Source organism: Marmota marmota, unplaced genomic scaffold (assembly GCF_001458135.2).
Source record: "Marmota marmota marmota unplaced genomic scaffold, marMar, whole genome shotgun sequence".
NCBI classification, from domain to species: Eukaryota; Metazoa; Chordata; class Mammalia; order Rodentia; family Sciuridae; genus Marmota; species Marmota marmota.
In genome coordinates, this window is record NW_026000229.1 from 45,066,273 (window position 1) to 45,089,981 (window position 23,709).

General features: G+C 34.9%; 1 protein-coding gene and 1 pseudogene across 1 annotated transcript; both read right to left on the reverse strand.

Annotated features, from left to right (window-relative positions):
- Positions 1 to 4,758: 4,758 nt before the first annotated feature.
- Positions 4,759 to 5,722, reverse strand: LOC107137669 (annotated as a pseudogene).
- Positions 5,723 to 11,798: 6,076 nt separating this feature from the next.
- On the reverse strand, positions 11,799 to 14,597 carry LOC107137671 (olfactory receptor 4F3/4F16/4F29-like). The gene is made up of 2 exons (XM_048793615.1): positions 13,642 to 14,597; positions 11,799 to 11,802 (listed from the first exon to the last, which is right to left on the reverse strand). Exons 1-2 carry the CDS (start codon positions 14,595 to 14,597, stop codon positions 11,799 to 11,801), a joined length of 960 nt encoding a protein of 319 aa, XP_048649572.1.
- Positions 14,598 to 23,709: the final 9,112 nt, after the last annotated feature.

Sequence of the window (23,709 nt, forward strand, 5' to 3'; positions counted from 1 at the left end):
TTGGAAATGATTCATGCTATGATTTTTTAAATTTGTTGATGATCGTTTGTGGTCTAATATGTGATCTGTTCTAGATAATATTCTATGTGTTGATGAAAAGAATGTGTACTCTCCAACTGTTATGAAATGTTTTGTAAATGTTGGTTAGGTCCATTAGATATACAGTGTAGTTTATGTTTATTTGTTTATTTATTTATTTATTTATTTATTTATTTATTTATTTATTTATTTTAAATTTTTTATTGTTAGGAAAGGCAGCAGAACACAACAGACACTAGTATGGCAATATGTAAATCAATGGATGTGTAACTGATGTGATTCTGCAATCTGTATATGGGGTAAAAATGGGAGCTTATTTGTTTATTTTTTTAATGTGGATGATCTTTCCATTCGTGATCTCTCCAATTACAGGTCTAAAATTCCACAATTCTTTTATATAACAAAGAGTTTTCCAAATGTCCAATGGATGAGGTAGGAAGGCAGAAACTAAAGAAGGGAGGGAAAAAAAAGGAAAACCAAGTACTTAGTTACTATGGCAATTTGCTAGGTAGTTTGAATAAAGAACATAAACAAATTCAAAATTAATACACTAATTTCCAAGTCTAAATAATTAAATGCACTGCTTGGCATCTTTTCAGGTTTAAGACTATTGGAAGTAGTGGATTAAAGGTGAAAATTGGCTTTTGTTTGAAACATTTTACATTATAATTACATGTTCACATGGCATGAAATGCCTTCTCACACTTAGATGGCAACCTCCTATGCAAATTTCCTACTTTCACCAGCTTTACTAAAGTATAATGGAGAACAAAATATTTTTTAATTTTTTAAATCTAAAAGTAAGGAAACCTGATTTTCATCTTAAATTTATTATGCAACACCTCTATTCCTGACTATTATCATCTATAAAATGAATAGGTTGAAAAAAATGATATGTATTTCAGGTGTACCGTGGGATGTTTTGATAAAAGTATTTACATAATGAGATTATTACCATAGTCAAGCTAGTTACCATATCCATCACCTCACATAGTTACATTTATTGTTGGTTGGAATAAATGAAATCTACCCTCTTAAAAATTTTTCAAGGATACAATAAATCACTATTAACCATAGTCACCATTCTGAATGTTTGGGAGCCAGGACATATTTATCTTCCTCCTCAATTTTCAATACCAAGCTCAGCTTTCTCCTCTGAGACTTCTAAGAAGAATTGTTCATCTGCTCCTTTATGCCTACACCTCATTATAGATTTACACATTTATGGATGCATAGATAGATACAGAGATACAGGGATATGCATTGCATATGGCACTTATATGTTGTATTGTAGCAATTTGTTTCCTACCCTTCTCCTTCACTAGGCGGTGATATCCCTGGAATAATTGTGTATTTTTCATCTTCTTATTTCCATCCAAAGCTGGCACACAACAAGTTATTCTGAATCCTGTTTAATTCCCAGAGACATTGATTATTGGACTAATCCTCATGTTTTGATTAGAACTCAAACTTCTGCATCCACTGTCCCTTGAGAGAGAAAAAGGGCTAACCAGAGGCTCCATCTAGGCTATCCTCTGGCAGTCAATTCCAGCTGTGAACCAGAAACTCATGAAAATTGGTTCATTCTCTTCCACTGATGAGTGGACTAATATAAATTCTGATTCTATGAGAATGAGGGAACCCCATGAAGTGTTCACTTAGGCTTCAACCTTTTTTTCAAATGGTATGACTCTATCATGGACTAAGTGTCTCCAAGGAGTTGACAATGCACTACCTCCATAATGATGCATAATGATGTTTGGATAGGAGAAACCTATAAAGTTATTTTATTATATAAATTACTTCTAAACCTTACCCCTTTTGAATAATAAATATATGGATATTTTAATGATATATTAAAATGACAGAACCTAAATTTCAAATAGCATATTTTGGAGCCCAGCACAGTGACACATGCCTGTAATCCCAGCAACTTGAGAGGCTGAGGCAATGGCATCACAAGTTTGAAGCCTGCTTTAGAGATTTAGTGGGTCCCTAAGCAACTTAGTGAGACTCTGTCTCAAAATAAATAAAATAAAATAAGATAAAAAGTTTTGGGAATGTGGCTCAGTGATTAAGTGCCCCTGGGTTCAATTCTTGGTATCTTCTGAACCCCCAAATCAAATAGCATATTGTTTTGAGTTGATGTATATTTTATCTTTACCATTATAGGCTGTTAAGTAAAGAGCAAAATATTGAGATTTTAAACTACAGGTGAAGGGACCCATCATCCTGTGAAGTTGTATAAAATGGTGATTTGGAAGCAGGATGCTGAAGCAGAGGCCGCCTAGATTTGTATCTTTGCTCTATTGCTTAGCAGCTGCATGTCCCTAAACTACTTGCTAAATATTTCTGTGCCTACTAGTTACCTAATCTGTGAAATAATAATGAAAATATTATCTAGCTGACTGCTGTTGTAATTAAATTAGTTAATGTGTGTAAGCAACCTAGGATATTTCCCGCCACATCGTAAATGTTCAATAAATTTTGGTGGTGGTTGTGTTGATGGTGGTGGTGGTGGTGGTGTGAACATTGGCAGTGGTTGTGGTGGTGGTATTTATGAGAACAATGAATGCACTTTAAGCATCTTGTGAGAATATCAATAGATGAGAAAATGTTATGACTGTTTCAATTAGGCTTGTAAAGGAAATAGCTAAAGGCAAGCAGAATGATGATAAAACTGATCTGAATTTTATTTGCAATTATTCCACATCTAAGTTCCCATTTCCATACAAAAATATCAGAATATCACATAACATTTATTAGACTGATATCCAATGATATCTATCAGGAATCAGAGGAGAAACAGAAATACAAAAAGTTTACCAAAAGGGAAGGGAAACAATTGCATATATATATACAACCATCACTCAGAAGCTATTTTACCAAAAAATAAATATTTCTCACCTGGTTAAGTTAAAATCTAAGCGGGAATTTGTCCTCAAACAAATATAATTTACAAGTGAATTAACAATTTTTTAAAAGTCAAAAATAAGATAAGAAAAAATAATGAGTTAACTTTAAAAGTAAAAGTATAAACTTTAAAAGTAAAAGAATAAATTAACTTTCCAAAAGAAGTCTGAGATATGCCAATACTTTAACAGATGGATTCATTACAAGTACTTATGAAAAATCACAAACCTTGCTGGTTGTGGTGAGATCTACCTGTAATTTCAAGGGCCTGGGGGGCTGAGGCAGGAGGATTATAAGTTCAAGGTTCTCACTAAGCAACTTAGGGAGACCCTGTCTCAAAATAAAAAATAAAAAAGTTTGGGTATATAGTTCCGTGGTAAAGCACTTCTGGGTTCAATCCCCAGCACCAAAATGAAAGAAAAGAAAAAAAAATCACAAGCCTTCAGAGAAATGGATACAAATGTAACATTTTTCTAGATTCCTTATAATGTTGATGTTAGTATAATGTCACAGATATTAGGTTATAAAACAAAAAATAGGTCTCTTAATATATGAAAAAGATTTTCTTTTTGCTTTATATTATCTTTAGGTCTCAAAATTTCTAAAGTGCCTTGGGTGTTCAGTCATGTAAACCATGATCCACTTACAGAATCATACGAAGGCATGCAGTAACATACATACCCCAATTTCTTGAACCCTTGTATCAGAAAACAGACAGATCTTCATAGCAATGAGAAGTGATGGTAAATGCCCTTTAGAGGATTCATTCATTCAGTAGAAAAGCATATGGACAGAGGAATACTGTTCAATTGTAGAGGTTTTTTTGTAAGTGACATTAAAAATTATCAATAAAGTATGATCATGTGGTTATGAAATAACCACATCTTAGTCTCAGATATTTATTGTTGCACTGCAAATAAATAAGAAACTGGAAATGACATATGATCACAAGAAACTGATGACAATGAAAAGAGCAATGGCCTCATTTGTGTAACTTCTCGTTGGGGTGAGAAACGGAAAGTCCATAGAAACCAGAGGAGCAGTCTGTTAGCAGAAAGCTCAGGAATTCAAATCAACAAGTGGGCTTAGATATATTTTTAATTTTTTGAATCTAACTGTAAGGAAACCTGATTTTCATCTTAAATTTATTATGTAACACCTCTATTCCTGACTATGGCCATCTATAAAATGAATAGGTTAAAAAAATGATCTCTCCAATTACCTTTCTAAAATGCCACAATTCTTTGTCCAAAGGATGAGGTAGGAAGGCAGATCTAAAGAATGGAGGGAAGAAAAAAAGGGTAACCACGTATTTAGTTGTTATGGCAATTTGCTAGGTAGTTTGAATAAAGAACATAAACAAATTCAAAATGGGAAAAGGAGTAATACACTAATTTCCAAGCCTAAATAATTAAATGCACTGCTTGGCATCTTTTGAGGTTTAAGAATATTGCAAGTAGTGGATTAAAGGTGAAAATTGGCTTTTGTTTGAAACATTTTACATTATAATTACAAAGAGAATGAGCAGAAAGCGTCTCTTAGTTATGTTTAAAAATTATCAAAGTAAAAATACTCACTGTGTTGTCATTATGAATATTTAATGATTTATGTTATTAACCAGTGCAGGGTCTGTAGCATGGGAAGTCCATTACTAGATCACTGTCTCCTTACTTGGTGAGGGTACTAGAGATACACAAGAGCATGGTAACATACCGAAATGTAAGCTAGTGCACTAGATCAAAAATTTTAATGACTTCATTTTTCCCATCGTTGTTGAGTGCAGAGTTGCATTTTGGTTTATAGTGTTTAGGACATCTTCCTATAAACCACAAGCTGATAGAAAAGTTTCCTCATTGCTGCCTTCATCTCCTTGTTCCTAAATGTATAGATCACTGGATTCAGAAAAGGAGTGAGAACTGCATCTAGGATAGAAAGAAATTTGTCCACATGTGATGATGGGAAAGGTCAGGTGTAGAAGAAGATCAATGGCCCAAAGAATAAAACTACCACAGTGACATGAGCTGATAAAGTGGAGAGGGCCTTGGATAAACCACCTGAGGAGTGTTTTCGAATAGTAACCAGAATGAAGATGTAAGAAATGATCAGTATGAAGAAGGACCCCACAGAGATGAGTCCACTGTTGGCCGTGACCATGAACTCCAGTCTATCAGTTTTTGTGCAAGCAAGTCTAATGAGCTGAGGGAGATCATAGTAGAAGCTGTCCAGTACATTCGGGCCACAGAAAGGCAGGTCTACAACAAAAGCCAACTGGGCCACTGAGTGGATGAGGCCAGTGATAAAGTGATAAAGAAGATCTCAGTGATAAAGAAGATCTGAGCTATGCAACCCCCAAAAGAGATTGCTTTGTGTTTTCTAAAAAGGTCATAAATCATTTTGGGAGTCGCAATGGAGCAACCTCCCAGGTCAAGAAACGAGAGCTTGGCCAGCAGAAAGTACATGGGGGAGTGTAGGTTAGGGTCAGAAGTCACAGAGAACAAAATGAGGAGGTTTCCTGTAAGACTTGCCAAGTAGAACACAGAAGAAAAGAGTAAAAGTAGAAGCTGGATCTCCCACGAGTTGGAAAGTCCCAGGAACACAAACTCAGACACCACAGAGTGGTTGGCTCCATCCATTGTCTCAGAGAGCAGACCTGTCTCAAGCATTACCTGATAAAGGAAAGTAACAAAAAAAAAAAAAAAATCAAGCTTTGTAGGGACTCACCGACTACATGAGTTTCAACTTGTAAGGAAGAAATACTGCCTGAGCAATGACAAACCCTTTTGCCATTCAACTATAGCTGCAAAAATAAGCCACTGCTTCTAACTCCCAGACTCTCTAAAATTTTCCGGGTTTGAAAAAGACATTAGGCCAAATAAAATAAATAAATAAATAAATAAATAAATAAATAAATAAATAAATAGGTAAGGAATCAGAAGATCATTGGAGGACTAGGAATTCTCTGGAATAATATGATGATGGAGGGGAAAGGGTATGGAAATGAACTCTGATTTCTCCCTCACAGTTTATTACTCCTGCTCATGGAATTCCCCAAACTTATGTCTTTACTCCTGTATGCAATGCTAGCACTCTCATTAATACTCCCTCATGTTTAGCTTCATGATATTCCTGTTTTATCACATCATATTCACTTTTTCCTCATGAGGAGAGGAGATAATATAGAAACCCTAAAATTCCCCTTTGGTAGGTCAGTCCAGGGTGTAGAGGGATTACTCAGCCTGGGCTGTGACAGCATTCTGGTACAGTACAAGGTCAGAAAAGAGATTCATGATGAAGAATCTAAAGATGGATGGAGTAAAAAAAGGATAGTAAACAAAATTACACAAGAATGATACTTGCAGATCAACATCCATGCCATATTAACTTTCGCTGGTTCCTGGAATGGTAGAAAGAAAGAATGTCACACTTCAATCAGAAGAAAATGAACATGTCCTATCCCTGCCCTGAGGGAATTTGAGTACTGGGTTCTTTCTACCATCCCTCCAAACTCAACTCACTTCCTGAACCCAGTTTCATCATCTGCAAAATAAAGGGGCTGAGGCAGGTGACATTAAGGAATCTTTTCAAGTGTAATGTTTTTATTATTTTATCATTCAGTGCTAGTCTGCTGTGTAATGAAGCTCACCACAATATTGGTATTCTCTTCACTGAACTGCTAATATATTTGTATTTTTCCCTTGTTTGTAGTTGGGTGTATCTCATATTCCATAGAAGGCCCTCTCTTCAAATTAATCTCCCTCTTATCTAATTCACTCTGTGACTTGATTAACAACATTGCAAATCTGTTGTATCATTTATTTTGTAATTTATCACAATCATCAACAAATAATCATCAAACATCTATTAGATGTCCATCATCCTCAGTGGACACTCTGAACTTCATGAAGTATATTTAAGGCTTTTGCACTTTAGCACAGACATACAAAATGTAAAAATCAGTAAAAAGTAAACTATTTTAAAACATCAAATAAGGCTAGGCTTGGTGGTGCACACCTATAATCCCAACAATTTGGTAGGTTGAAGCAGGAGGATCTAAAGTTCAAAGAGTTCAGCAATTTATCAAGGTCCTGAGCAACTATAGAGACACTGTCTCAAAATAAAAAATAAAAAGTTGTGGAATGTAGCTCAGTGGCTGAGCACTGTTGGGTTCAATCTTCAATACAAAAAAAACTGAAATAAATAATATGATCATATGATTTTTTGAAACATATGATTGGGGTGTGTCTTCAGAGCAAAATCATAATCTGTGCTGCAGATTAAGTAATGGATCTAATCTAGCTCAATAAACAGCATCATAACTGGGCTTAAACAATTACTGAATGATTCTGGCGGGGGGGGGGTGGATGATTACTTAAAGAGCTGCTGAATCATCCTCCAGTCTGCAATAGTGGTTGGTGAGCTCTCTATGGAAATAACGATAACTAACAAAAACAAAAACAGTGACCACCATGTGCAAAACACCATAATTACTTCTTTAGAGGCACAATCCTCTTTGATATCTATGAAAACCATGAAAATTGGTATTATTGGCTCCTTTTTACAGGTAGAGAAATGAAGACCAAGGAGGAGAAGTAAGGTGCCAGGCCAGGAGTGAGTGGTTGAACTGATACTGATGCTGTCACTTCTCTCATCCAACATGTACAGCAGATGGCTTTTACTCTTCACTTCACAGTTGATTGCATACCAAGACCCTTTCTGGGTGCCCCGTGTTCTACTCTCCTCAAGTGTTCACAGCCTGTGGGTTTCTTAAGCCATTTCCAATGTATCTATAATATATTCTTTCTTTTTAAATGAACATGGTAGGAGAATGCAAATCCATAGAAAACCTGCTGTGCTTTTAGACCCCAATGTCTTGTTCCTCACAGAATCCTTTAGCTTTTCACAGAAGAGACTTAGTTCTTACCTTCTCTAGTGAATGGACAAAGAAGCAAAGGCACTCTGTCTCTATATCCTGTAGAATGCCATCTCCCTCTTTTGTAATTCATTTTGTGACTCAATTAACATACCATTGCAAATTGGCTGGATCATTTATTTGAATTGATCATGATAATTTGTACTTGATCAACAAACATTTGCTAGATGCCCATCATGCCCAGTGGACACTTTGAACTTACTAAAATATAAAATATTCCTTCCCTTAGGCTTTCACATTTTTAGCACACCTATAATATGTCTCTGTGTCAAAAATGAACTCCAGAACTAATGCAAGTAGATTCTGTTCAAACTTCCAAGACTTTCTCCTTAATGTTTTTATTCCCTTTCTCTGACTTCAACCTTTAATTGATGTGGATTTTTAAAAGACAGGAAAGAAATGTCAGTTTCTGTGTTCTTTTCCTTCTCATTTTATTGATGTTTGCTCATTAAGCTCTGATAAAGCTGCTTCCCTTGTGCAGGCAGGTAATATTTAATTCATTTCTTTACAAAATAATACCGTCACTAGAAACATCTATTTAATAATACTTGCCTTTGGGGACTTCAACACTGTACTCCAATATCCCTATTTCTGTATTTGCCACCAATCTACTCATTTAAAGACCAATGGTGTAACTCTTTCCAAAACATAAGCACACATTCCCCTGGTCAGATCTAGCATTACTTTATGCATAAACATCTTTAAAAATGCTATTAATGTGGGAGATAGAACTAATTGGAACACAGGGGAATACTGACCAAATGATTTAGCAGAGACGGGATCACCAACATGAGACTTGGGATCACCAATATCTATCTAAGTGAATTGTCATCCAGAACCTGACAAGCCAATGGATAAGCTATAAGTGAGTCAAAAAGAGGGAGTGGAAGCAGAGATAAAAATGTTAGGATATAAAAATTAAAAACTATATAAATGATAAGGTAAACCTAAGTGGCATCATACTCTGAAACTTAAAGCAGAGGTTTATGTTTCCATCTCTAGGGGTACTTGTTTTCAAGTACTCATAAAGAATATACAAAGGAACGTATATTAAATTGGCTGCAAATTGGTGCAGCCAGTATGGAAAGCATTATGGGGATTTCTTGGAAACCTGGGAATGGAACCACCATTTGACCCAGCTATCCCTCTCCTCGGTCTATACCCAAAGGACTTAAAAACAGCCTTCTACATGGACATAGCCACATAAATGTTTATTGTAGCACAATTCACAACAGTTAAACTGTGGAACCAAGCTAGATGTCCTTCAGTAGATGAATGGATTAAAAAATGTGTCATATATACACAATGAAATATTAGTCAGCAATAAAAGAGAATAAAATCATGGCATTTGCAGGTAAATGGATGGCATTGGAGAAGATAATGCTAAGTGCAGTTAGCCAATCCCCCAAACAACAAATGCCAAATGTTTTCTTTGATATAAGGAGGCTGATTCATAGTAGGATAGGGAGAGGGAGCATGGGAGGATTAGATGAACTCTAGATAGGGCAGAGGGGTTGGAGGGGAAGGGAGTGGGCATGGAGTTATACATGATGGTGGAATGTGATGATCATTATTATCCAAAGTACAGGTATGAAGACACAAATTGGTGTGAATATATTTTGTATACAACTAGAGATATGAAAAATTGTGCTCTATTGGGCATGTGGAGGAAGCTTAAATGCATATATCAAAGTCAGAGAAACCAACCAGAAAATAGAGACAGTAAAAGGATCAGAGGTTGCCAAAGGTTGAGCGGAGAAGGAATAAATACGCAACATAGAATTTTAGAGTGGTCAAACTACCGTACAGTAATGTAATAAATCATGTTATATGTTTTTATGTTATTGGCATTTGTCCAACTCCATAGAATATATTTAATTGCCTTTCCAATGGGATTATGTGGGACCTTGAAGAGATAATTAGGTCCTTGTGCATCACCCTCATGAATGGATTAAAGCCATCATTTTGGGAGTGGGTTAGTTATTGTAGGAATGAGTGAGTTATAAAAGGGGGGGGAGTTTGACCCATTTTTCTCTTATGTGCATGCTTTCTTGACATGTGATACTGCCTACCATGTGGGTTGGCAAGAAGGCCCACATCAGATACAATCCCTCAATATTGACCTTCCTAGCCTCCAGAACCATGAGCCCAATAAACATCTTTGTGTTGGGAGTCTTCTAACTTCTTTCTTCTAGTTATTTATAAAATATATATCACATTTTTCTAAGTTATAGTTTCTCTACTGTACCATAGAACATTCAAAATTATACTTCCCAGTTAACTTTATTTTGGATCTGTTATCCAACTTTCTTCTATCCCTTTTCCTTTTCTAGTTCCTTGGGTTGCATCACTATGTGCTTATTTGAAATCCTTTTTTAATATGAGCACTTTTTTTCTATAAAATTCTCTCTTGTTAATACTACTTTTGTTGTATCTTATACATTTTAGTATGTTTTGTTTCCATTTTCATTTGTTTTGAGAGGTTTTAGATTTCCGTTTTGATCTCTTTGATAACACAATGTACCTTCACAATATGTTGTTTAGTCTCTCTGATTTTGGACAATTTATGAAGTTTATTTTTTTGGTTGATTTGTATGTTTAGTCCACTGTAGTTGGAAATGATACATGCTATGATTTTTTAAATTTGTTGATGATCTTTTGTGGTCTAATATGTGATCTGTTCTAGAGAATGTTCCATGTGTTGATGAAAAAAATGTGTACTCTCCGTTATGAAATGTAAATGTTGTTAGGTCCATTAGATCCACAGTATAGTTTAATGTTTATTTGTTTATTTTTTAATATGGATGATATTTCCATTCATGAAAGGGGGTCCTGTAGTCTTTCATTTTTATTATATAGTATCATTATATTGGATCCCTTAATATTTGTTTTATACAATTGTGTGGTCCATTTATAATCATTTTATTTTTTGTTAGATTAACCTTTTTATCAGTATATAATGACATTTTTGTCTCTTTTTATAATTTTGAATTAAAGTCTATTTTGTCTGATAAAACAGAGTTACTTCTGCTCATTTCTGGTTTCTATTTGCTTTGAATAACTTTTTTCATCATTTCCGTTTGTGTGTCTTTACTGGCTTAGTGAGTTTCTTGTAAGTTGCCTAATACTATATATATATAAATATAATCCAGCAATCTGGACCATTTAATTGAGAAATTTAGGTCATTCATGATCAAGGTTGTTATTGGTAAATAAGAATATACTCTCGAAAAACCATCCTATTCATAATAATCTCAAAAAAATTGGGAAATAATCTAACCAAGTATGTAAATGAGTTCTACAATGAAAATTATAGAACACTGAAGAAAGAAATTGAAGAAAACCTTCTAAGGTCAAAAAACATCCCATGTTCTTAGATAGGCAAAATTAATATTGTCAAAATGGCTGTACTACAAAAAGCAATATACAGATTAAATGCAACCCCCATGAAAATATCAATTACATTCTTCACAGAATTAGAAAAAACAATTCTTCAATTCATTTTGAAAAATAAGAGACCCAGAATAGCTAAAGCAACACTAAGCAAGAAAATCAGGAGGCATTATAATACCTGTTCTGAAACTCTACTACAGAGTGTGTAGTAACAAACCCAGCATGGTATTGGCATTGAAATAGACATGAAGACCAATAGAACAGAAGAGAAGACACAGAGACAAATCCATATACCTATAGCCATCTGATATTTGACAAAGGTTCCAAAATTATTTTGGGGAAAATACAGCCATTTTAATAAATGGTGCTTGGAAAACTGGACAGGTACATGTAGAAAAACAAAATTAGACCTCTGTCTCCGACCATGCACAAAATACAAATTGAAATGGACCAAAATTGAAATGTATTAAAATAGTTGGAACTCTATTGAATTTTCCTATCATCCAATTTATATTTTATAATCTTATCTATGAAAAGAGCATAAGAAAATTTGTCAAAAATCTTTTGAGCCTACAAACTCAGACTTGGGGTTAAAAAATATTAGCTATCATGGCTGAGTGTGATGGCACACACCTGCAATCTCAGGGACTCAGGAGACTGAGGCAGAAGGATTCAGAGTTCAAAGCCAGCTTCAGCAAAAGTGGAGTGATAAGAAACTCAGTGAGAACCTGTCTCTAAATAAAATACAAAATAAGGCTGGGGATGTGGCTCAGTGTTTGAGTGCCCCTGAGTTCAATCCTCGGTACCAAAACAACAACAACAACAAAACATTAGCCATCCTGATGTTGTGGTTTGGATATATGGTGTCCTCCAAATGCTCCAGTTAACACCAGTATATTCAGAGGTTAAAAGATTAGATGAGAGCTATAATACAATCAGTCTGTCTGGTTTGAATGGGCTGACTGGGAAGTAACTATAGGCAGGTCAGGTGTGGCTGGAGGTGTTGGGTCACTGGGTGATGCTTGAGGTGGAGGGCATATTCTCTGTGTCTCCTTCCCCACCTTCTTTTCCTGTTTTCTGACCTTGCCATTATCTGAACAGCTTTCTTCCAGACTACCCTTCCCCATGATGACCTTCTTCCCTGTGGGCCCAGGAGCAATGAAGTTGGCTGTATGTGGACTGAACCTCTGAAACCAAGAGTTCCAAATAAACTTTGTTTTCCTTTAAGTTGTTGTTGCAAGCTTTTGCTCACAGTGACACAAAAACTAACTAAAAAACTTGGCATTCCTATTTGTTTCAAGAAACAAGACTTCCAGTCATAGGACACTGTAGAGAATACAAAATTTATAGGCTCTTAGACTTACTGACACTGATGTCTATCTTTGGTGTTAGAGTACATCATATGTCAGCTTAAGCTCAACTCAAAGGAATAAGTTTCACAAATTCTGCTCTAGTTTTCTGCATTCCTTCAATACTTCAGGACCAGTGGCTCCCTCACTCCAATCCACACAATGTGAAATGTCCCAGTACAAGCAGTAAACTGATTCTGATTTTCTGTGTTTGTCTTCCATAATCACACCAGAGATTTAAATTTTTGTGGTCCATGCTATGCTATGTTGTATTCCAGAATTATCAATTATTGAAGGTCTCCAATTGGGCCAGAGATTACAGGTTTTGGTGTTCAAGAGTTCACATGTTTCATCACATAGTTTTCTTTGAAATATAAAAACAATGGTTATTGTTTAGGAAATAATTGAGGTAGAAAATTGTCATAAACATTGAGTAGTATAGAATTTATTTTATTGTCAAATAATGCTTACTCATTTGTGTCTCCATGATTTACCCAAATTTCATTTTCTAATTCCAATTCTAACTAAATTTTAAAACCTTAGTGCTACCTAAGTCTGTGAAGGGAACAAATTCAGATGTGAAAAGCCTATAATTGTTAGAGCTGGCTAGGCAATTATCAGCATTTTTTTTTATTCCTCTAGATGAGAGAATCATAGGGCATGAATATAGTTAAATAGGTATATTAAAAGAGAGATGTCTTTGAGAGTCATTGTCAAATAGAAGAGTGTCCAACATTAGGAATGTTAACTATGCCTAGTATGTGTGGTTTCAGCAATCACTGTCCCCAAAGTCTTCACTGACAAACAAAATTTCCAGTAATAAACATTCCAAGGCTGAATTCACTCCTCAATGTTTTCAGAATTCTTTAAGCAAGGGTTCCCTAGAATGGACTGACTGCATCAAAATAAAGTCCTTAAGGATATGGTTCATATTGCATATTTAATTAAATTGAAAATATTTTTGAAATCTTTTAATTAAAATATTGCTTTCCAAAAATTGCCAAAATGAACCCAAACTTCTTAGACTGCATAAAAGAACTCTTCCTAAAACTTGTTAAAGCCTTAACAAAGAATCTCCTCATTGCCACTTTCATCTCCTTATTTCTAAATGTATAGATGACAGGATTCATAAAAGGAGTGATAAGAACATCAAAGATAGCTAAAAATTTATCTATGGGTAAGGTAGGGAATGGCCACACATAGACTATGATGCAAGGACCAAAGAAAAAAACCACCACGGTAATGTGAGCTGAGAGAGTGGAGAGGGCCTTGCAGGAACCTCCTGAGGAGTATTTACGAACCGTGACCAGGATGGAGATATAAGACACAATCAAGATGAAGAAGGTGCCCATGGAGATGAAACCACTGTTGGCAGCGACCAGAAACTCCAGTCTGTATGTATCTGTACACGCAAGTTTGATAAACCGAGGAAAATCACAGTAAAAGCTACCCATTTTATTTCTCCCACAAAAGGGCAAGTTTACAACAAAAGCCAGTTGGACTACAGAGTGGACGAGTCCAATGGTCCAAGCCACAGCCAAAAGAGAAGTGCACATTCTCAGGCTCATGATGGTCAGGTAGTGGAGGGGCTTGCAGATAGCCACGTATCTGTCATAGGCCATGACAATGAGCAGCACCATCTCTGTCCCTCCCACACTGTGAATGAAGAACATCTGTGTTATGCACCCTTTCAAGGAGATGGCTTTATGCTTTCTGAACAGGTCATAAATCATCTTTGGAGTGGCGATGCTGGACACTCCCATATCGATGAAGGAGAGATTTGCCAGCAAGAAGTACATTGGGGAGTGTAAATGATGGTCTGAGATGATGGTGAACACAATGAGAAGGTTTCCCAGCATACTAGCCGCATAAAATATTGTGAAGAATACAAAAAGGAGAATCTGAAGCTCCCAAGAACTGGTGAGTCCCAGCAACACAAATTCAGACACCGCTGAGTGATTTCCTCCATTCATCAACTTCATGTGCAAGATTGACCTTGATGTTCTTGTTACCTGAGGAGCACATGAGGCAGGAAAAGTTTTCAAGTTGAAAAGGACACACTGGCTATAGAGTAGTGACCCAGATGTCAAAAACTGATGGTCACCTTGCCATTTTACAGTTAAGATTTCGCACTGTACTTGAGTCACAGAGAGCTAGCCCCAGAAACTTTTCCCATGTCTTGGTCTTTGGTGTCATTTAATCATGAATCCTCAATTTTAGCTTGGTCTTTAGTGTGTCATCAGGAAGGTAAAATGTGAACAAAGGTACTTAAGATTTTAAGAAATCTATCAGGGAATGTACAGACTTTTACTTCCTAATTCCATGTGGAAATAATGCTACAAAAGGAGAAAATTATTTATTTACTCATTTATTTTATGATATGTAGCTGCCTTACAACATTCTGGAGTTTTGTTTTTCATGAAATATTTTGGGTTTTCTAGGTTTGCAATCATGTCGTCAAGAAAAAGATAACTCTAATTTTTGCAGCTTTAAAATTTTATTAATCTCATTATCCCCTTACTAACATGGAAGTCCTGTATACTTTTCTGTTCTTTTGATACTTACCATCCTTTTTTCATTACACATTTCCCTCTTCTTATTTTAAAATAAGAGACCAACTAGTTCACATAGTAGTATGTCCTATTTCTTTCCTATCTTTTCACATCAACCAAATTGAGAACTTCAGAATACTTTTATTTTCCTCCTTCTTACCTCCTCTTTTCAGCTCAGATCAAGTTTTTTTTTATCCTTTTGTAACTACTGTTGGTTTTGCACTTTATGCTTTCTGAATATATCCTGCCTATTTTTTTTTTAACATTTTCCGCCTCATTATCTTAATGCTATGTGCTTTAAGATACCCATTGCTCCGACTTTAGCCTTGGTTTGAATTTCAGGCATAATCACCTTTCTTTAAAGTCTACTTCTGAATTGTTCAGCTCTGGAGTGTCTAGTCTATCTTGCACTTGAGTCTCCTTACATGCTATTATTATGTTTTATCCAACTTAGTATCTGCTTCTTGTAGCAGTCCTGTATCAAAGATCAGACTAAAACTATGTGTACTTAGTATGTTCCTTATGCATATAAAGGATTTTGCAAGAATTTTGGAAGTCATCCATTTCAACTGTTTGATTTCAAGATTCATTCAGCATGTACAGTTGGATATTTTTCATTCTTCTCTCTCGAATTTAAAACACAATGGTAGACTTGTTAAGTATTGTTGGAATAACTTGAGTTCTACAATAGAAAAGTACATACACATCTGTGAAATTCATAAATATCATGTTATTGGTGTTTGAAGTAAACTATAACTCAAATAACAATATTCTTATTTATTGCTTCATGATTAAATGAGTAAACAAAAGCTGTCTTAAGAATACGATTCTTTTTAAGGAAACAAACTTAAAATCACACTCCTTTCAAATAGTTTGTCACAAGGAAGTCTGATCTTGAAAACAAGTAACATTTCTTCAAGATAACAAAAAACTAGAATTTAAAACAAAATTTAATCATTTATCCAAATCTAATTTTTTGTATTATGTAGCTTACATAAAGTAGTTTATTCATTTTTTTCTTATGTTCAATGATCTAGAAAGACAAATGTAATGTATTTGTTAAAAATGAAGAATCACAGTATGAACTGCTGGGTTAAACGTGACTCAACCACCTACCCTATCAAACCAGTTACTTCAGCTCATTGTATCTCAATATATGTATCCATTACATTGGAATTAATAATAGTTTGGGTCGTAAAAGTTGCTATGAGGGGCCAGGAAGTTAGCTCAGTTGTAGAGTGCTTGTCTAGTTTAGGTGAGGCCATGGGTTTGATCCCAGGTACTACAAGAAACAAAGTTGCTATGAATAAACAGCCTTTGAGCTGGATGTGGTGACACATGCCCATAAACCCAGTGACTCTGGAGGCTGAGACAGGAGGATCACAAGTTCTAGGCGAGCCTCAGCAATTTATTAAGATCCTCAGCAACTTAGCAAGACCCTGTCTTAAAATGAAGTAAAGCTGGAGAAGTGACTCAGGTAGAGCACCTCTGGGTTCAATCTCCAATGCTGAAAATTCAACCCAATCCAACCCCACAAAATCACAATAACAACACTAAAACAAAACAGTATTTGATATAGCAAGAACTCAATAGATGTTAGCTATAATGATGCATTATATACATGAGATCAGAAGAATGAAGGATGAAGATTATGCTATTTATATTGTCAATCAGTCTCACTAAATTCTCCTGGTAGTTCTAGTTCCCAAATTCCTCTTTTTGGCATGTTCTGGCTTTTCATCCTTCATAAGAACATTATTTAAAATCTTGCCTTCTTCTCTTCTCCTAGGGGGCTTTCTCTTTGATCTTTTTACTACTGTAGGAAGGGAATATGTATATGGAAGGGTGTAGTCATATCCTTAATGTATTAATGCTAATTGAATCTGCATGAGTACTCAATTTTCCCCCTAATTCTTTCTTAAACAATATAGTCTTATTTACTACAGTGCACTAAGCATTATCACTTATGGGCTTGTATATTAATCATATTCATGTAAAGTTTTATATGACTACAACAACACTAAATCATACCTCTACTGTCCTACATCACTTTCCTTCAGATGTATTATTATAAGCGTCTCATCTATTCTGCTTCTTTCAAATCTCTCATTTGCTTTCCCAAATGATTACTGAAATTCTATAATTCAGGAAAGTTTACTTTTCCTCATTTAGCATGCATATGGCTATAAGATTACTCTTTTACTCTTCCTAAGTAGTACTTTAATTGTAAAACTAGCACCATCAAAAAGATTATTGGTTCTCATTGTTTTGAAATGTGCAATTTCATAATCTAGAATGTGCTGCTCTAATTTGGCTATATACCATATTTCCAGAATTATGTCCCTGTATGTTCCTATTTTTAATAAATATTTATTCAACTTTAATACTGTCTGCTCCATTGCCCATCCATAACCTCCTTCTTAACTCCTGGCAGTCTGATAGCCTCCTTCATGTTACTGAAACCAGCCTTATGAGGATCAGTAAATATAAATAACATAATCTTCATCCTTCTGATCTCTCTGCATCATTTTTGACTGTTCACTATTTCCTACTTCCTGAGAAATACTGTAAATAGAGGGATGTGCACAGATTGTCATCTTTCTCCATGGTAATGTCTAATTCTATAGGCTGGAATTAAAGAAGACACCTCTTCAAATAAAAATTCTAACTAGTGTCATTAACACAGGGAAGGGCATAAATCATCAATGCCTGGAGGTTAGAGGACAAATTAGGACTAAATGTCCAGTTTAATTCTAAATATATGCAGAAGTCTGATTGACAAAACTTGTTTTGGCATTCTGTTGCCTGTTTCATTAATGGTTTTCTTCACTCCACTTCACACCTTCAGACATAATTTACTGAGGATGATTTTTTAGGACCATTTAACTTGCTAAATCCTACTGTTATACACCAGATATTAAAATTTCTAATATGAAGTAATTCCAAAGGAGTCAGCAACTAAATCTCTTGGTTACTGACACAGCCATCTATTTAAAAAACTATTTCCAGTTCTCTAATCTTATCATATACAAAATAAAAAAAAATTATTTTTACCATTAGTAGCATTTCATTCTTAGCACTTTTTAACATGTTATAGTTCTCTGATCATCTTCAGTATCTACACCTCATTTTCTTAATTAATATTTGTTAAAACACTTTAATAAGGGCTTCTCTGATTATAATCAATTTCCTGAATCTGAAGTTTGTATTTCTGTGAATTCTTATATTGGTTTAGGAAACAATGATTCTATAATGTAGTGGTACCTTATCTTCTGGAGATCAAGGTAGTGCATCTCAGTATATCATTAGTCCTGATGATTAGCCCTGGCAGGTATGAACTCATCTCAATTGAGAATGTTCTTATTCTCCCTCATAACTTCAATAAAGACAATTATTTTCAACAACTGTCCTACCATAAATGCTGCTTTTTATTTTTTTATCTTTTTTAGTAATCATTTCTTTCAGGATAAAAAAAATTAAAATTATAACATTAATTTTCTTTGTTCCTAAACATTGATAGACTCCAAAAATCTTTCATATCTTTTATTGCAAAATAGCCAATGAGGAAAGGTCCACATTTCACATACTAGAAAATAAGGGCTCAAGGATTGACCCAGGGGTTAAATTCAAGATCAATGCTTACAATTTAAAAAAAATGGAATTGAATAAAAAAAGTTTCTGAGAGAAATGTCAAAAATTTTAACAGTTGCTGTCTACTACTTTAAAATTTTTCTAACATCCATATGTACTTCTACAATTGCTTCTTTCTACTTTCATGAATTTTCTAATATGCATATGTATTCCCTTTAAAGGAAAATATTCAAGAACAAGTTGACTCCAGTTTCCAGGTGTTTTTCATTATACTACTCTATGTCACTGACAGCCTAAAGTCAAAGATAGTTTTAAGGTTCCTGAGAAAGTATCTTTTACTATTGGAGTACTTGATAGAATCTCATAGGCAGCAAAGTGGGTTTTTGTTATCTACAATACATCTCCAACTCCTCTACCCCCGCCCTTTACAGGGCCACCTACTCCTATTTAGCTATTTTCTGCCTTCATACCTTCCTATGGCTGTCCAAAGACCTCATACTGTGTCATTTTCTCACGGATATGGTCTCCTGTAGATTTCTACCTTTCCAGATCCTTTTCAGTTAAAACATTCACATGCTGAGCCACTTCTATGTGAAGTGTTGGGAGGAACTCAAAGCAGGTACTTGGACTTATGCAAGTTCAACTCTCATCATATTTAAATTTGTTATGCATGTTCCTAACTGTGCTGTTTCCTGACTATTCTGGGTTGCCATGTCTCTCATCTAGCCCACATTGCCCATCAAATTAACACTCCACTTCTGAAACATTGCCTGTGTTCGATCCTAGCTTCCTATAGCAATTTCTTCTGAGAACTGAGGCTTAATATTCACTATCAGCTTTGCCTGGTTTGCATAAAAAATAAGAAAAAAAAAACAGATGAATCTAAACTCTTCACACTCCAATATAAAAAGTTCAATTCAGTTTGCAAAGACAGGCATGAGAACCAGAACTCTATCTTACCTGAGTGAGACCAAAGAACCTAATCTATTCTCCTGAGATGGTAGATCAGTTCTTTCAAAAATCTGGGTGAAGTTAAAAAACTTTATTTATACAAGAGCTATAATTCCTAAAAAGAAAAATAGAAATTAGTTGAGTGATGCTGAGAACTAAACAATAGAAATTATGAATTTAGAATACACAGAAACTGAAAATATGATTTAAGAATTTATCTACCATGAAAAACTCAAAGGAAATGCAGGAGAGGTAACTAGAAAATGAATAGAAAACATGAAAATATCAAGGTGATTCCTCCTCCTGGAACAGCTTTTTTTTTGGTTGAAATTTTATCCTTCATTCAAGATCCAGTGTATTGTCTTCTCAAAATACAAAAACAAAACAAACAACCAACAACAAACTTTCCAATATCATTAACAAAAGGCATAGTTGTCATCTTGATATTCTCCATGCCTTCTGAGGAAAACACGTGTGAAACAAATCTACCAAATAAGAATTAAATTGTGGGTTAAATTAAGGAGGGAGATAATTACTGAGCAATAGTTGAAGGTAGATCCACTCTCCAAAGACAGGTTGGCTTAACGTCTAGAAATAGAGAAGCATTTGATTTACATACATTTTACATGGAGAACTCTAGATTTAGAGGAGGATAATTTCACATTATGACAGATCATAAACTTTTCTAATACAAAGAGCCTACGTTGTTTTCCTCAAGTAAAAAAAAATATTTTAATTAGCAACCTTGATTATTGGTGACCAAATGATAGCACTGAGACTGGGGAATAGTTAGTCCTCCCTTGACTGGATTTTCCTGGGAATTATACCTCAGAGTCCACACTGTTTTTCACTCAGGGAATAAAAAGGACAAAATAACAGAAGGAAAAAAAAGAACTTAGGGCACGAAATGTAGTTGTGTTTGGATGGGCAGAAATATTTTTGTTTCAAAATATGTCAACAGAAGTATCTGGTGAGAAATCCAACACTTTAGAATACTTGAGAAACAGAACTGGAAGGAGAAAGAGTATCAATTCTAGAACTAGAGATTTCATGACAAAAACAGTGTTTTCAATGAGGATTTGGGAAATGAGAAACCACAGAACATACAGCTATCTTCCACATTGACAATTTTGAAGATGCTTTGCAGTTTACAAGACTCCAAACCCAGAACCTCAGACTAAAGAAGTTTTCCATCAGAGAATTTCAGGAATTTTTGCCTCATGTTAGCACCTTATCATGCTAATTACTGGAGTAGAAGAGGAATTGTTAGGTCATACAATTTTCAAATAAATACAGTACACCTTCATTGACCATATTTAATAAAGGGTCTTAATCTTTTCTTTCACAGTCCTGTGATCTTTCCTCTGATTCTGTAATTGCCATACTTCCTCAGGGATTTTTGCCTCATGTTAACACTTAGAAAGAGCAACCATTGATAAACTGGAAGACCATCCCACACATGCTCATAACCTGACCAGTAAGAAAGCAGTGGCTCACTGTGCAGAACACATAGTCAATACTTAACAGTCATTTAAAAAATATGTGGCTCTGTTAGAACGGCTGTCATCACAAAGACAAAAAGGAACAAATGCAGATGAGGACGTGGAGAAAAGGGAGCCCTTACTCAGTGTTGGCTGGAATGTAAATTAGTACAGTCTCTGTGCAGAACTGTATGGAGGTTCTTCAAAACACTAAAAAGGATCTACCATATGATCCAGCTATCCCACTTCTGGGTATAAATCTAAAGGAAATGAAATCAGCATGTTAAAGAGATACCTGAACACTCATGTTTATTGCTGTACTATTTACTAAAGCTAAGGTGTGAAATCAGCCTAGATGTTCATCAGTGGATGAATAGATGAAGAAAATTTGATTTATATACACAACCATAAAGAAGAATGAAATTCTGTCATTTGCAAGAAAATGGATTGAACTAGAGGATGTTATCTTAAGTGAAATAAGTCTGACACAGAAAGACAAACACTGCATGTTTGCTTTCATATGTAGGTGCTAAAAATTTTGATTTGAATGTAGAATAGGGGTTTCTAGAGACTAGAAAGGGTGAAATGGAGTGATAGCATTGGATAAATAATAACAAAACATAGTTAGCAGTAATAATCTCTAGTGTTCTACAGCTCAATGGGGTAACTATATTTCACTATAACCTATTATATATTTTATGAATAACCAGAAGAGAGGAGTTTGAAGTCTCCAAATGCAAAATGATAAGGAGATGAAAATGTTAATTACCATTATTTGATCAGACCCTATTTTATATAGGTATTGAAGTATTATACCATTACACCTCATAAATATGTACACTTATTTTGTGTTAATCTAAATTAAAAACATAATATTGAAGGAGATGGAAATGTTAATAACCCAGGTCTGATCATTAGACAACATATACAGGTAATGAATTATCACATTGCAACTCATTAAATTGTATAATTGAAATGAAAATGAATTAAAAATCTGCTTTGTTTTTTTTCTGGTGTAGTTTAGAATAATTTTATAACCAATACCTGTATGAAAATGGTTGATCCTTTATAGATGCAGCCTCTACCAATGGGCAGCTGTCATAAGATCTTCAATGAGTAAGTTTGGGCATTACATATTTATAGATAATGTTAAAATTGGCTTTAAAAATCTATATATATGCCATGCTTGGTGGTGCATGCCTGTAATCCTAGTGGCTCTAGAGGCTGAGAAGGATCGCAAGTTCAAAGGCATCCTCAGTAACTTAGTTGAGGCCCTAAGTAACTTAGTGAGACCCTGTCTCAAAATAAAAAATAAAAGGGCTTGTGATGTGGCTGAATGGTTAAGTGCCCTTGGGTTCAATATCAGCATCCACTCTCTGCCCCCAAATCAATCTGTATGCTGTTAACAAGGGACATACCTAAAAACAAAGATAGACAAAGTTGAAAGAAATAATATATCAAAAAGAAAATTAGCATAGCTATATTCATAGCAGGCAATAAATAAGTTAAATCAAAAGCCATTAGGAGAAGAGAGTATACTACATGATAAAATGTTCAATTTGCCAGAAACATTCTAAACTCATATGTAATTCATATAATAATCTCAAAACATATGAAGAAAAACTTGCTCAAAGGTGACATTTTTATAACATGGATGGAATACAACATAAAAGAAAACTTCAATACATTTCTTACACCATTTGTAAGTCAAGCAGACAAAAATAGTAATGTTATGAAGTAGAATAATCATGGACAAAATTAATGACTGAACAGTAGTCACGATATAATTGAAATATACAGAATTTGTATACTCAACAATGAGAGAATACACATTTTTCTCAAACACATATGGAGCAGTTACAAAATATGACAGGGTAAAAGAATAAAGTAAGTCTTAACATATTCAAAGCATCAGGTTTAGGTAGACCTCAGTCTTTGACTACTATATTAACAAACAAAAGATTTATAAAAGAGATATGTAATTTTAATTCCTATACATTTGAAGTGTTTTTATTTGCGAGCGCGCGCGCGTGTGTGTGTGTGTGTGTGTGTGAGAGAGAGAGAGAGAGAGAGAGAGAGAGCGTGTGTGTGTGTGTGTGTGTGTGTGTGTCCCCCCTACGGATTAAACCAAGGGCTTCACATATGTAAGGCAAGCACTCAGTCTCTAAGGTATATCCACAGCCCTTTTAATTTTTTATTTTGACACAGGGTCTTGCTAAATTGCTACGCTGGCCTTGAAGTTGTGATCCTTTGGCATCAGCTTCCTGAGTCATTGGGATTACAAGCCTGTGTTACCATGCCCAGCCCAAAGGGACATTTTAGAATTTCTTAAATAATTTGTGTTTCAATGAAGTATATGTGATTATTTTAAAATACTTTGACCTTGTGGGGTATAAAACTTACCTTTACTTCAATGGTGAACGCACATATGTGAAAATAGGAAACCAAAAATTTAATTATCCAACTTTCCAAGATGAGGAGCTAGAAAAAGAACAAAATAAGATAAAAGA

Excerpts from the sequence above, each read along its gene's own strand:
- LOC107137671 (XM_048793615.1), bottom strand. The coding sequence starts at position 14,597 with ATGAATGGAGGAAATCACTCAGCGGTGTCTGAATTTGTGTTGCTGGGA.